This window comes from Brassica napus, chromosome A6 (genome assembly GCF_020379485.1).
Source record: "Brassica napus cultivar Da-Ae chromosome A6, Da-Ae, whole genome shotgun sequence".
Classification (NCBI taxonomy): Eukaryota; Viridiplantae; Streptophyta; class Magnoliopsida; order Brassicales; family Brassicaceae; genus Brassica; species Brassica napus.
Genome location: NC_063439.1, coordinates 4,284,735 through 4,300,015, shown reverse-complemented (window position 1 = coordinate 4,300,015; position 15,281 = coordinate 4,284,735). Strand labels below are relative to the sequence as shown.

General features: G+C 36.2%; 3 protein-coding genes across 4 annotated transcripts; 2 read left to right on the top strand and 1 right to left on the bottom strand.

Moving 5' to 3' along the window:
• The first annotated feature begins 1,273 nt into the window (after window positions 1-1,273).
• LOC106380933 (serine carboxypeptidase-like 31) lies at window positions 1,274-4,396 on the top strand. The gene is made up of 10 exons (XM_013820782.3): window positions 1,274-1,624; window positions 1,910-2,017; window positions 2,100-2,195; window positions 2,395-2,487; window positions 2,597-2,688; window positions 2,848-3,144; window positions 3,284-3,417; window positions 3,509-3,604; window positions 3,841-3,946; window positions 4,029-4,396. The coding sequence occupies exons 1-10, from the start codon at window positions 1,321-1,323 to the stop codon at window positions 4,173-4,175; spliced, it is 1,473 nt and encodes a 490-aa protein (XP_013676236.1). The 5' UTR covers window positions 1,274-1,320; the 3' UTR covers window positions 4,176-4,396.
• A 1,626-nt stretch (window positions 4,397-6,022) lies between these two features.
• On the top strand, window positions 6,023-9,997 carry LOC106357952 (uncharacterized protein At4g04980-like). The gene is made up of 9 exons (XM_048782154.1): window positions 6,023-6,300; window positions 6,407-6,967; window positions 7,413-7,511; window positions 7,577-7,703; window positions 7,800-8,772; window positions 8,856-9,021; window positions 9,112-9,276; window positions 9,356-9,508; window positions 9,603-9,997. Exons 1-9 carry the CDS (start codon window positions 6,274-6,276, stop codon window positions 9,810-9,812), a joined length of 2,481 nt encoding a protein of 826 aa, XP_048638111.1. The 5' UTR covers window positions 6,023-6,273; the 3' UTR covers window positions 9,813-9,997.
• A 193-nt stretch (window positions 9,998-10,190) lies between these two features.
• Window positions 10,191-14,661, bottom strand: LOC106357951 (wings apart-like protein 1). Of its 2 annotated transcripts, none has more exons than XM_022703257.2 (13): window positions 14,096-14,661; window positions 13,744-13,843; window positions 13,333-13,672; window positions 13,065-13,177; window positions 12,750-12,878; window positions 12,527-12,620; window positions 12,339-12,425; window positions 11,627-12,249; window positions 11,295-11,548; window positions 11,029-11,176; window positions 10,853-10,950; window positions 10,682-10,766; window positions 10,191-10,584 (listed from the first exon to the last, which is right to left on the bottom strand). In XM_022703257.2, exons 1-13 carry the CDS (start codon window positions 14,515-14,517, stop codon window positions 10,501-10,503), a joined length of 2,577 nt encoding a protein of 858 aa, XP_022558978.2. In that variant the 5' UTR covers window positions 14,518-14,661; the 3' UTR covers window positions 10,191-10,500. The 2 variants fall into 2 exon arrangements, with proteins under 2 accessions (XP_022558978.2, XP_013653132.2); XM_013797678.3 differs by having other exon boundaries at window positions 10,682-10,763.
• Window positions 14,662-15,281: the final 620 nt, after the last annotated feature.

Genomic DNA, 15,281 nt, shown 5'->3' with positions numbered 1-15,281 from the left:
AATTTTATATTTATTATTTATTATTGGGTTTTAATATTATCATTTTTAATTTTTTTTTGTCTACTAAATATTTTTTTATTAATTATTTTTTTGCATTTGCGGATAAACCAGTCAAAAATGATCCGTAAACACAACAATTTTTAAACGTTGTGTTAGTCATAGAAAACACTTAATAAAGCTTGAAACCGCAACTATCCGCTTCTGTAAATTTTTGCACCCACAATCGATGCGTTCAAACTAGTCAGGCTCCTAATACGACTGAGTTACATATTTGTAAATTTTTTTGAACTTAGTTAACAATTATAATAATACAAAACTTAAGAAAAAAATTATAATTGTCATAAATGTGTTCTTTTCCTTTTATGTAATATTTTTATATAAGTAACAATGTGAATAGAATTTATCAAATCATATGTTAGAATAATAATTATATAATTTTATACATTAAATTTTTTTAATATAATCAAGATATACATGTATTTATATATGATCGGATCAGATCGAATATCCGCATCCTAAAATTTTAATATTTGTGATTTGCTTCGATTTTAACGGATATTGATTTTTAGTATTTGCTTTGCTTCGAAAATTTATAGATATCCGGAATTTTCGGATCGAATCGAAACGGTTAGCGAATCGAATCAAATTCGACGGATAAAATGTCCAGCTCTAACTAGAAGTTCATGGCTTTAAAAAAAAGATTTATCGATGGCATTATTCAGTTCCTAGTCTAAACCTAGAGAAAAAACAATCCGCCGGTAGGCATAGCACTTCTAAGCCGGTTAAGTATTGCAAAATCTATATCTTATATTTGACTTGTGAGTTATGAATCATACGTTAATGCTAATTTTAAGCTAGTAACTATCGTCTTGCTTAGGGTAGCATTCCAGTTTCCTCAGTTTATATATTCATCACTAGTTATTATGCTTTTGTGGGGTCAATTAATCCTCTTATTTTCTTAGGTTAAAAAGGATAATATAATGTAGATTGAATTTATATTACTTTTGGTCATGACGTGGTTCAAACCCCATCAAAAAGAAAGTGCTTCATCCACTCTATATAAGTCAAGTATACGAATTTTCTCGAATATGTCCCTATAAATATTTTTTATTTTAAGATGGAATTATACGACCAACTGAACAAATTAAAGCCACCAATTGCCGCATAGGACTATTCTTCCATATCCACTTAATTAAAAATTAATAATATACTAAAGAAAAAAAATCTTTTCATCTTAGCTTATAAATAGACATCTAAGTCTTAGAACTTTCTTATCATCTTATTACGTTTCCTTGATCTTCTTAACAACTTAAACCTAAAATGGATTATCACACCAAGAATATATCTACTTGGTTAATCTCTTTGTGGTTTACCACTCTCTTAATACTACTCCCGATGGTTATATGTACTAGACAACACCGGTTTGATAGCCCGAAACAAAAAAGCTTGTTGGCCAACGAGCAAGATCTGGTGACAGATTTGCCTGGACAGCCTGACGTGAGTTTCAGACATTATGCCGGTTATGTCCCTGTGGACGAATCCAACGGAAGAGCTATGTTTTATTGGTTCTTTGAGGCCATGGATCTTCCCAAGGAGAAACCTCTAGTTCTCTGGCTTAATGGAGGTAATCCTATATTTTAAAATATTCATGCATGTATCCGAACTATTTTATATTCTCATATTTTTAGATCAGTCTTGATTGATATCCTGTGAAATAGTACACTGATAACACGGTTAGTTCCGCAGAATGTTTAGTAATTACATAATTTACAGTATCATTATTTACATTAATTTGGCCGTTCCAACGTCAACATAAAATATATTTTTATCCTGTTATTAAACTATTTTCTGATGTTGTCTAACGGGAGAACACACTTAGATTTTAATCATTTGTATATTGTGTATATAGGTCCAGGTTGTTCTTCTGTGGGATATGGAGCAACACAAGAAATTGGTCCCTTTCTCGTGGACGCCAACGAAAACGGACTTAAATTTAATCCATACGCATGGAATAAAGGTTAGTTTTTTTGTATAGTTTTCATATCTATATGTAAATGAAAATGAATAAAATAATGAAAAAGGTTGATTTGCTGATGCAGAGGCCAACATGCTGTTTTTAGAATCTCCCGTCGGTGTTGGCTTTTCGTATTCAAACACAACTAGCGATTATCAAAAACTTGACGATGACTTTACAGGCAGGTCCATTATTATTTTAATAAATATATAATCTATAGTCTCTGTCCTTATAACGAAGAATATGATATATAGTACGTACTCCATAGACATAACTATATGCTTCATTCTTTCTTTCATAAAACTTATATGCTTCATTTTTTTTTCTTTTTGAAACACACTTATATGCTTCATTCTCTCTTCTTTTTTTTCTACGATCAGCAAGAGATGCATTCAGTTTTCTTTGCAACTGGTTCGAGAAATTCCCTGAACACAAAGGAAATACGTTCTACATCGCCGGCGAAAGCTACGCAGGTTAACTAACGAACCATCTTAATTAATTTTGCTGTTAATATCTTTTAAATTAAGTTAAAAGTTAATTCGTTTTTTATTTTTATTTTGGTGACCGTATTTATATTTGCAGGAAAATACGTACCGGAGCTAGCAGAGGTCGTGTACGATAACAATAACAAGAACAATGGTTCATCGCTTCACATCAACCTTAAGGGTATTTTGGTACGTTTGAATCTCTTACTGATATTAGTGTTTCTTGACCCAAAGTAAAAATACGAGTTTAAAACCTAGTGAAAAATATAGTTACGTCGCATTTAATATAAACAATAAAATGTACGTAGCTATATAAAAAACTTTTCTCTTTTGGTTTTGGCGGTGTAGCTTGGGAATCCTGAGACATCTGATGCAGATGATTGGAGAGGTTGGGTGGATTACGCATGGAGCCACGCAGTTATATCTGATGAGACGCATAGGATCATAACCAGGACTTGTAATTTCAGCAGCGACAATACTTGGAGCGACGACGAGTGCTCTGAAGCCGTAGACGAAGTTCAAAAGCAGTACGACGAGATCGATATCTATAGCCTCTATACATCGGTTTGTATAGGAGATTCTGCCCGATCGTCTTACTTGGATTCTAAACAATTCAAGACTAATTCTCACACCAGTTCCAAGAGGGTACGACATCATTATATAACATTATACATACTACCTCATTATATTCTGATGGTTGAAATTTATGATCAAAGATTACAATATAAGCGTCAATCAAAGTTTTTTTTTTTCGTTATAACAAAATTTTGTTTTCATGCCTTAGGTGCCACCAAGGCGCTTGGGTGGATATGACCCATGCTTAGACGATTACGCTAGAATATTCTACAACAGAGCAGATGTTCAGAAGTCTCTTCATGCGAGTGATGGAGTTAATCTCAAGGACTGGAGGATTTGCAAGTACTCTTCCCATTCTTCATGTGTTTCTTATTAATTATTTTGTATAAAATCTGATGGAAGTTGTCTAAACTTTGGTATTCTGAGATTTCAGCATGGACATCTTTCATAACTGGACTTATATTAAGCCCTCGGTTTTGCCTATATACGAGAAACTGATTGCCGGTGGATTAAGAATATGGGTTTACAGGTAAATTAATTCCTGGTTTGTTTCACTTTGCAAATTAAAAATTATAACAAATTAATTATTTTCAACAAGTTTCAAACTTCAGGAAAATAGAGTATAAAATTCGGTTGCCTATTATGCAAGTAACCACTATACACAGTTTATTTTGCTTTGGTTATATGCTTGTGAGACTTTTTGTTATTTTCCGATGCATGGTAAATATTCCACTTAACCGTTGCTTTGGTTCTGTGATGGCTCAGTGGTGACACAGACGGAAGAGTTCCAGTACTCGCGACAAGGTATAGCTTAAGCGCACTCGAATTACCCATCAAGACAGCTTGGAGGCCTTGGTACCATGAGAAACAGGTACCCATGAATCTGATTAACCTGTTCTTAATTTGAGTTTGATTACAATGGCTAAGTTTCTTGATAATGGTACTTACAACAGGTAAGTGGATGGCTCCAAGAATACGAAGGTCTAACGTTTGCTACGTTCAGAGGAGCTGGACATGCGGTGCCTTCCTTCAAACCAAGCAGCTCTCTTGCCTTTTTCTCGGCCTTTCTCACCGGAATTCCTCCGCCACCGTCACGGTAGAGAAGCACTTATTAACGATTCAAAGGATGGTTTACTTAGTCTAATGAGTCGTCTTTATGTCTTCAGAATGTATGAAAGATTTTGGGTTTCGTTACGTTAACTTGTCAGACACGGTATAAGGGGGGAAAAGGATTGTAACATGTAAAAGATAAACTGAACGTGACTATGCTACTTTCTATGTGATGATCATAATCATAAAATGATAAATTTCAATACCTAAAGATTGTGTAATGATCACTAAAATAATGTTTCGAATACAGCCACTTAAGATCATAATGAATAATGATATAAGGGAAATGCATTAGCAAGTTTTAACTTCTAGAATAATTTCAACTTTTAAATAAAAAGTGAACAGCTAAAATCAAAAAGTAATTAATCTGAAAACATTATCAAATATCTTGTGGAACACCAACTTTTTATAATCATTTGTAACCGTTGATTTTTGTTAATCAAATCAAACAATCGTTGGCACCGTTGGTCAAATCAAAGCCATACACATACATATACACAGGTGTACATGTATGATGCATGATGCATCTCTCTTTTTTAGGATAAGAATATAGAACATGCATGCATCTAAATCTATACCTTCTTATAATGTTTCCTTCCTTTCTTAATGAAAAAAAAAAAGTCCCCATATTTCATTTGGTCAACATTAACAATATTGTTATTGTTATTATTATTTACAATTATTGTTCCATTTCTTACATACCTTATAGATATAAAAACAATTCCCCCAGTGCTATTGACTAGAAAAATTAAAACAGTGATTCGAATCGTTGACTGCGATTAAGATTTTGGTCAGTGGCGAATCCAAAATAATTTTTGACTGGATGCACAGTGTAAATTTACTAATTGTAAAATGTGTATATATAAAATTAGGCTGAGGAACACACTATGATAAAAATGAGCTTTGAAATAATATTCTTAGTTAGCTGGGAAAAAAATCACTGTATTTATTTTAACCATTTGACAACCATGATTGATTAATATTTATATTCTTGAGACTTTTACATTGTGAAAGAAAGAAATCGTTACACTTTAATGTCTTTCTTATAAAACTTTGACTCCAAGTTAGAAAATATTGTTGTCATATTTTGGCATAAAAAAATATAACTACTCCCTCCTCTCTTTCACAACAATAGATTTTTTAATGTTTTCACATATATTAAAAAAAATACATTTTAACAAACGTATTATTTTTTATAATTTTCAACTTTCAATAATTTTAATAAATAATAATTTAATAAAGTCAATTAATTCTCTTAGAGATCATAATCTTTCATAAAAAAATATAAAAAGTCTAATTTTGTGAAACAATTTTTTTTAAGAAAAATATCTAACTTAACGAAACGGAGGGTTCTAGCATATTGCCTTAAATTCTAGTCTACATTTTGAAAGAAAGAGAGCGTTACACTTTCATTCCCTTTTTATAATACTGATTTCAAGTAAAAAATAATAATTAATTTCATATTTAGCATAGAAGAACTCGAATATAATGAGCATAATGTCATTCAAACCGCATGAAGAGTTCCAGCTTGTTTCTGCCGCATGGTTGTTCATTTTCTGTCGCGTACTCCGTATTATCATCTCCTTTACTTCTTTTGTTAATAACTTTTTCTCGGTATATTGTTGGCTCTTGCTGCTGTAAATTTGTTTTTAACAATTCTTGCTGCAGTAGTTGGAAGTTAAAAAATCATTTCCATTTCAAACAAAAAGAATAAGAATAATAAAGAAATTTGGTTTTGAATTGTCTTTTATAGTAGATTTCTTTGTTGACCAGGAAAAAAAAGGAAGTAGATCTCCTATTTTTTTACCAATTATACTAAATTCAATTCCTCTACTTTTAGAATATTTTAGAAATAATTTTCTTTTTACAATTTATGTTTGTAACTTCTTATTTCGAGAAATCAATGCAGGTGCCACGTGTCATAATTGGATAAGTGATATATATATATTAGATAGAGGTGGAGCCTCAAAGTTTAATAAACAGTAAACACACTTAGCTTCACATGTTTTATCTCCTTGAGTCTGTTTCCCTTGGTAACTATTACAAGGTTATCAACACTCCAGTCTCTCTTTTCTCCGTTGATGAATCATGAGTGTGAAAACCTGTAAAGCCGAGGTAATAATATTTTATCTATTTCACTAATTGTTCTAATTTATCTTTTGTATCGAAACTTGATTTGATTTCTTCTTTTTTTTTTGGTTGTTGTAAACTTTTGTTACAGCCTGTAAACTGGCAGGCATCACTTAGGAGTTGTATGACCAAACAGGATGTAAAACGTTCTCCGGTTTCTCCATCATCCTCGATCAAGACGTCTAGATCTTCATTAGTGAGCCAAAAAACAATGTTACAGCCTGTAAGAGGGCAAGCATCAGTTACAAGTAGTAAGACCAAACAAGATGTTAAACCCTCTTTGGTTTCTCCATCATCATCCATCAACGCGTCTAGATCTCCATTAATGAGCCAAAAGACTTCGTTACAGCCTGTCAAAGGGAAGACATCACCTACAAGTAATAAGACCAAACAAGATGTTAAACCTTCTTTGGTTTCTCCATCATCATCCATCAAGGTCTCTAGATCTCCACTCGTAAGCCAAACAACTTCAAGACGTGTTGCTTCGTCGGCCAAAGATATAAAAGATTCTCACAAAGAAATAACAAAGAACTCAAGTTCGAGCAAAGGGCCAGGAAATTTTATTCTTACGGTCGAGCTTCGAAAGAAGATTATCACATTTAGGGGCATCATCGACCTTCCTCTTCTCACCGGTCATCTTTCCATACCCAATGTAAGTTTACGATCTTTTGGGATAATAATTTTTTATAAGAGATTGACATGTTAGTGATATCTTCTTACATTTTTTTGTGCTCATTCTTATGCTCTAATGATTCTTCCTCTGATACTAATCACACAACTAGGAAGTTACCCTAGTGATATTATATCAAAAGGTATAACAAAATAACGTATCTAGATATTTTACGATATCAAAAAAAAGGTATCTAAATATTTACATATTAGTCCCTAACACTGATCATTTATTACTATATGAGTTTATATTAACAAAAAAAAAGATGACACTACCGTAAAATAATGTGAAGAAGTTTGTCACTAGCTACAAATCGAAGTAACGATTATTAGACCAGCTTCGACGAAACCCGCCACTTGAATTGTTTCATAAGTTTAATATAAATTGATCTTTTTTGTGTGTGTTTCTGTTGGGGCTATATTGCTAGCTGGTGACGCGTACGATGGAAGATCTCCATGAGCTATGTCCTGATATCGTCGACAGCTCGCGTCTCTTGGATACAAAACATGCTGCAGACACGGATAAGGTTCTCCTCTCATAACCAAATTGTGATTATTTTTTGTTTTCTAATCAAAACTGCTCTTGCAACAGTTGCTTGATCAGTTTTACAACGCTTTGAAATCAATTGGAGATTCATGGATCGATGACCATGAATGGATCATCAAATCTAAGTATAGGAAGAGTAATAGCCTTAAGAAGAATCTATCTGATCGACTTTGTAAGCATTCCAAAAATCTTGTGATTCTTTGTCATACAAACTTTGTACCGCTTTGATTTCGTGTGACATACTCTATATATATTTGGTTTATTGCAGTTGAAAAGGTGATAGCTGCATTAGATGGACTGAATAAGGGTATGAACGAGAGGCTCAATATGACAGAGATCAACAGTGATGAAGAGAAGAAAACGGTTACGAAGCAACCGATCACGACAAGAACGGTCCAGACTCCACCGAGTAAAGTTGGAGACGTTGCAATTTCTGTTTCAAACTTTCCAAGAAACGTGAGAATGCAAGCCCTTGTCAAACTGAGTCCTATCGATGTGAAGCGACTCAATATCCAAAAGAGTATGTGCCAGGAAGAAGCTCATAGAAATGATGATGATGATAATGATAATGAGAGTGTTAAGGAGAAGCAGAAGAGTGTAACAGAAAAGATTGAGAAAGCAAAAGAAGCAATCCTTGTGGAACAAGATACTGTTAAAACCTGCTCAAAGGGTTCAGAGAAGTCTGAAACTATGCCTGAATCTTTGGCTCTGTCTACTCCTCATTCAGTGAATGCTGCACCACGGCCGCCACAGCCACTTCCAGTGGCTGCTCCAAAAGGACCAGCTGCGCCGCCTCCTCCACCTCTAGTGGCGGCAGCACCACTGCCTCCAACTCTAGTGGTGGCAGCACCACTGCCTCCGCCACCAGGGGCTGCAACACTACTGCCTCCACCTCCGCTTCCAGTGGCTCCAGGAAAAGGACTAGGTGCACCACCACCACCACTTCCAATGGCTCCAGGGAAAGGACTGGGTGCCCCACCATTCCCAATGGCTCCAGGAAAAGGAACAGGGGCTCCACCACCACCACCGCCACTTCGCTTGGGAGCCAAGAAAGCAACTAGCAAACTGAAGAGATCAAGACACCTAGGGGAACTCTTCAGATTCCTGAGGGGGAAAATCGAAGGTAAGGATCCAAAAACAAGATCCCGTGGCGGCGCTGGAGGAAGCAAAGCTGGAATAGGAAGCGCTCCAGCCGGAGGAAAGCAAGGAATGGCTGAAGCTCTTGCTGAGATAACAAAGAAGTAAAAAAATCACATAACAACAACAACTAAAATGGTAAAAAAAACTGATACATGGCTTTATGTTTTGATGACTACACACACAGGTCAGCTTATTTTCAGCAAATAGAAGCGGATGTGGAAATGTATATGAAAGCTATCAATGAGCTGAAAAAAGAGATCTCCAGCTTCAAGAGCAAGGACATGGCAGAGCTTCAGAAGTTCCACCTTTATATAGAATCAGTGCTTGAGAAACTAACAGATGAAACAAAGGTCAGTGCCAACAACAACAACAAGTGTTGTAGTCCATTAAAAATTATCACACGAACTTTCTTTATCAGATATGTTTGAACTTTTGATTAGGTTCTAGCGAGATGTGAAGAGTTCCCGGAGAGTAAACTGGAAGCGATAAGAATGGCTGCTGCATTGTACTCAAATCTGCAGTGTATGATCAAAGTGCTCAAGAACTGGAAGATTGAGTCCCCTGCTGAACAACTTTTCGATAAGACTGAACGTTACTTTGCAAAGGTAAACCATTAGGAATACTGATTTTACTATATATAGTTTCTTTGCTTGAATTGATCTGAAGAGTAATGATTGAAAACAGATAAGAAAAGAGATTGACACTCTAGAGCAGACCAAAGTAGAAGAAGAAAAGAAGTTCAAGAAACATAACATTCATTTCGACTTCGGTTTACTTATTCAGATCAAGGAATTAATGGTTGACATCTCATCAGGCTGCATGGAACTTGCATTAAAGGTAATATCAAAAACCTTGTAACTCACGACATTACTTTTGCAAACATCTGATCAAACACGATTAAAATGGAATCTCTTGGTTCAAAAACTCGCAGGAGAAGAGAGAAGCAAAGATTGCATCAGAATCACGCGGGGGAAAGCATTGCAGGATCAAGAACAAGACCGTAGGATGGGCAAAAACGCTGTGGAGGGCATTTCAGTTTGCGTTCGGAGTTTACACATTTGCTGGTGGACAAGACGACCGAGCTGATAAGATTACCAGAGAGTTGGGTAATGAGATCGAACTCATCCTCAACAACGAATGATTCCTCATGACCTCACTCTTGCCTCTTAGTATATGTTTCATCTGAAAATGTCAGACAAATATTTCAGTCTCTTTAGAAGACACTTAAAAGTGATTTGGATCTCTAATATCTAACAAAAATGTTGTAATCTAATCAACAAGAAGCTGTTGTAATTTTATATATTAAGATAAAGCCATTACAACTTCAGTCTTCAGTTAAAGATAATTCGAAGAATCAGCCATTCATGTACAAGTTGTTTTTGCAATTCTTATTTATAACAGCTTCAAATGTTGATAGATTCAATTCAAAACTCAATCATCGTTTATATATACACCAGAATGTAGATGTTCATATTATATCATATAGGATGTAATAAAACAAATTAAAAAAAAAATTAGAAGTCGTAAAGCAAACTTGTATATATGATCAAGGATATCAAGAAAACTACAAAAGAATTGATGTTTACAAGTGAGAGACATCGAGAACAACCCTAAGCCGTGACAGACAAGTAAAAACAAACTCTAAAACAAAGATTTTGAACATACTACTTGTATAGAGCCTTATATCATACATGAACATGATTAACTATGAACTATATAGTCTATGACCACCAGAGTCAGTGATCACTCCCAAAAGCATTCCAAGTTTTTTTTGTTTCTTCCAGAAGCTGTACAGAGAAAAATGAGAGAGAAGAATTGATTTGCCCTTTTTACGGTAGTTTGCAGGATTCAATTACTTCCATCACTGCTTTATGTGTCTCCGGAGGGATCATGTTTAGAGTCGTGTGAAATGCCTGAACAAAACAGAGAACACAGTTATACGTTAAATGAACTTTGAGATTTCTCTAGCATGGAACAGAGCAGCCATAAGGGGTTTAAAGAGGCACGTACCACAAATCTCTCCAGGACCGGTACTAGAATTGCGAGGTTGCGTTTTGGGAGATAGTCTTTGATGGAGTTGCGGATACTTCTACTGCTAGAGGATCCAATAACACGTTTAGTTTCTTGAGAAAGTTCATATGGATTATGATATATAATAAAAGATCAGAAACGAAAAAAGACCTTTCAGTTGAAAGAAAAGCGAGTAGTAGAGCAGAGTATGCCTCCACTATCATCTTTTCCGCTTCCTTTTCGCCTTCTAAAACAGCTTCTTCGTCATCCTGAACACCCCAAAAACAAAAAACGCAGGATTAATAAATAAAAACCTTTTCACGAAATGTTTAGGTGCTGGTACTCACTAAGGTGAAAGGAGTTGTTTCTTCTTTGGTGTCTGCTGATCCTTGATTGGTGAGAAAGATTGAACATAATAAAGGAATCATCTCCTGTTCACTCTCTTGCAACCCTTCTGGTTTTGTAATAGGAACACTCGCTGAAGCAAGTCGTGACCTGGAAAAGAAAAAAACTACCTGATTAGAGAAAAGACGACCAAGAGTATGACTACTCCAACTTGTATTGACTCGACCACACGATGGTATTAAATTTTCATTAAGAATTTTATGTGTACCTGTTGACTCCGTCTTTCTCAACCAAATTTACCAGCAAACCCAAGATGGCAACAAGAAAATCTAACTCCTGATCTGTAAGATGTTTGTCTTTCTTCTGTTGGGAAGATCCTGTCACATCCATCTCATTGAAAAGAGGAGATCCGGTGAAAGACGGAAAGTGTCTGGCAATTAGTTCAGCCATGCTTTCCAGCCCTTTGCACCCACCAACTTGCCGACAACCGACAGCGTTATCATTTGTTAAGTTCATCAAAACCTGCAAAAAAAAAAAAATCATGAACTAAATTGATGCTATTGGGGCTATAGATCAGTAAACAGATGGTAAGAACATCACCTTAACCGCTGTTAGAAGGCAATCAGATAAAAGACATAGACATTCTTCATCAATGTCATTTGTTGTAGACAAAGATACTTGCAGCGGTGGACTGCAGTCTCTGCCACTTGACTCTTCCTGGGAATTCAACCTTTGGTTTGATGATTCCTCTTGGCTCGGGAACCGCTGATGCAAACATTCATCTTTACTCTTCTTGTAGCACCCTTTCTTCTTTTGAGCTCTAGGTTTCTTTTGCTTTACAGATGCTAACGCCCACTTGGAAGGTTTAGAATCTTCCAAATCAAACGCAAAAGGATCTTGGTTTTCATCTAGGAATGAATATTTTCCATTTCTTTTACCACTTGGTTCTTCAACTTGGTTAGTCCTTGAAGTACTTCTGGCGATGTCACTACCCAGTGACGCCAATCTGCCTGCAAACGAACCAGCTATCGATGAACCGACTCTGGTCGTTGGCTTAGTGGGCTCATTTCCTGACACACTTGATTGATAACCCGACGTCGATGAAGGTGGCGAGTCCAAATCGATTATGGATTGATATCTCTGGGACACACTCCCATTCCTGGTTGAGATGGAGCCAACGGTTGAGCATGTATCTGAACTTATTGTCACAACCTCATTGTTAACTGCAAAAGATAGAAGAGGCTTAACATATAAAAATATAGAGACCAGAGGGGAGATAGAGACTCATTTGTGATTAAGAATAATAAAATACCTCTACGATCTGCTACCAAGATGCCAGCAATTGAACAGTGAGGATTTACATTGTGAGTACTTGAAACCCCTCCACGTAGGTGAAGACCTAGCCATCAGTCCAACCATATATCAGGATTAGAGATGATAGAACGGGAAGAAGTCATAATGTGAAACAATTCAAAACCAGAAGGGGTATCAATTGCGAACCTGAAAGCATCTTAATGACACTTATTGTGAGCTCTGTGAAAGACATTCGAGATTCATGAGAACCCAAACATTTCTTAAACCCGAGCAAATGATTCTGAAAAAACAAAATTAGCGTTGGAGTCAATATTATCTCAGGCACAGAGTTGTATAATTTTGCAACTTTATAACAGCTGATAAACGTCAGAATTTCCAGAATATTGTCATGAATCTATATAAGAGATACCTGGTTGTCTGTGCTGAGGAACGTAGCATTCTCCATGATTTTCAGACATTTCAAAAGCAGCATTAAAGTCTGCTTATGCAGACTATCTTTCTTATCCTGATAGGACAGTGTGTCGCATTCCACCCAGCGCTGCATATAGAATCTGTATTAGCTAAATATAACATTATGCAATTGCAAACTTCCCGCAGTCAAAGACAACTAATGCAGGTTACAAAGGTAGTAATCTAAGATGATTTAAAAAAGTTATCAACGTCCTAGGCAGTTAGAGACCTCAGTTTGCATGTGCAGATGAAGAAAGAAAACGCATGATCATACCTCCATAACAGTGTGACAGTCCATAACAACCTCAAGGACTGCATCAAGTCCACCTAGTTCTCGCAGTTTCTCCTTGAAATTCCCTCCAGTCTTTTTCACAGAACCAGAAGTATCTGGGGTGAGGGAAAATGAAACTATATTATCACAGTAGAATCTATGGTACAATAAATATCAGAGAACAATATCTATTAACAATTCTAAGATGATCTCAGAAATAGTTAGCTAGTAATTATTTCCAACAGAAGAGGCCAAAAAAAAAATCAAATACCATCAAACGAAATTTTGGATAAGCAAGCCCTCTCCATAGTCAACAAAGCCACCCATTTCGTACATAGCTCAGGTCTCGTTGTTTCGGCTTTATAGCTATCAGCAGATCTCATCTCCTTGCAATTAACAAGAAGTTCCTGAACACTTGAAAGTATAACGCTAGAGCTCGGATCATTCGTTTTCACCGCATCCTGTGCTGGACCAACATCCTTACGTAAAGATAAGAGCTTAAATCCTATACTGCGTGGCTTCCCCTGGGTGCTAGTGACAACCACAGGTTTCAACAACTTTATCAGAAACTTGATGCACTTGGGTGACTCCATAAAGTGCTCGTCTTGACCCTGGAATCATGAAAATGAATTGGTCGTGTTGAGGTTAAACTGTATCAAACATCAAACAGCATTTCACTTACGTCAGCAGTTAGCAGAAAGAAAAGCGTGGCTGCGGCAAGATTGCTTGGTATGTCATCGAGGCTAAGACTCAAAATCGCATCAATTATGGTTTGGGAGATCCTGAAACAATAACCCCCCACACAATTAGGGTAATCTCGTCCACTCAACCAATGAATCAATAGATGAAACAAACAGAAAATTTCCCAGCTTTGGCATCACAAAATTCGTATAAAAATCGTACCCTAATCCACAAGATCGAAAATTTACGAGAACCCATAACTCAAACAGATCCATTTCACAAAACCCACATGAAAATTCTTAAAATTTGTGACAAAAAAAAAAACTCAAACCCTAGAAGGGGCAAGCGTGTACCCTTGAGCCCTCAAGGAGCGGCGCTGGTGCTGAGAAGCACAAATCGACAGCAGAGACGACAAGCTAGCCCTCCGGATCCTAACCTGCTGCCCATTCCTCAACCCATCAAGCGCGAAGTTAACCTCGTCCTCGTGCTCCATCAGCTCGCCGAACTCCTGCGCCTCGAGCAACGTGGAGGTAAACCCCTCGCCGTTCCTCGATCTTTTCGCCCTCCGTGGATAATCCTCTCGAGATTCTGACATGGAAGAAGAATGCCACGAATCTTGGCTGGAGAAAGGGAGGAGGGAGTAATCGAGGGGCTCGATGTCGGGAGACGAAGAGGAGGAGAGATATTCCGTCTGCGAGACGGTGTCGTTTAGAGAGTCGGAGAGGGTTCTTTGCGGCATACCCGGCTTGCGGCGGCCGTAGGTTCGCTCCATCATCGCCGGGTCGTTGAAATTTGGGGAAATTTTTTGGGGGAGATTTTAGGTGAGAAATCAAGAGAAGGGTAGTTTCGGGATTAAAAGAAGACTAATCGTAAGATCTCTTTCTAGCTGAAGAAGAGAGACAGCAGCAAAGGCAGGGGCTGTTTTTTTATGAACCTTTTAAATAAATAAAAATGTTTAAAATTTCATTAAATGTTGATATTCGACTTTTTACGAAACTTAACAAATATTTTTAGTTTAAAAAGAAAAAAAATCCGAAAATATGACCCAAAATTTCAACTACTTTCGGTTTTCAGGCATTAGAATGTTTAATTGGTTATTGACAAAAAAAGGAATGAATTTTAATTGGTTGAATAGTTGGGTTTGGGTTTGGGTTTGATTTGATGAGCCAACTGTTAACTTTTGGGCTTGTAAAACCCAAAAAGCAGTAAAAGAGAGGCAAAGCAAGCCCAAGAGATAAAGCACCTAGTAGTCGTTTTGTTTGTCATCATTTTCTTTTGCAAAGTTTTTAACTATAAACAACACATGTAGAGAAGATGATCAACCATTGTTAATGGTCCTGTCACATACCACAGGTGAGACTGGTAACCATTATATGAATAATAAGAACAAATAAAAAAAATAAGTAGGAATAAAATTTGAAGAATGATGAGAAATGATAGTTTCTTATCAAAACTAATAAATAATTAATTTGTTTTATAATTTTCTACAAACAAAGAAATGAAGAAAAATGAAAAAGAAAATATATTCTTTGTGAAATG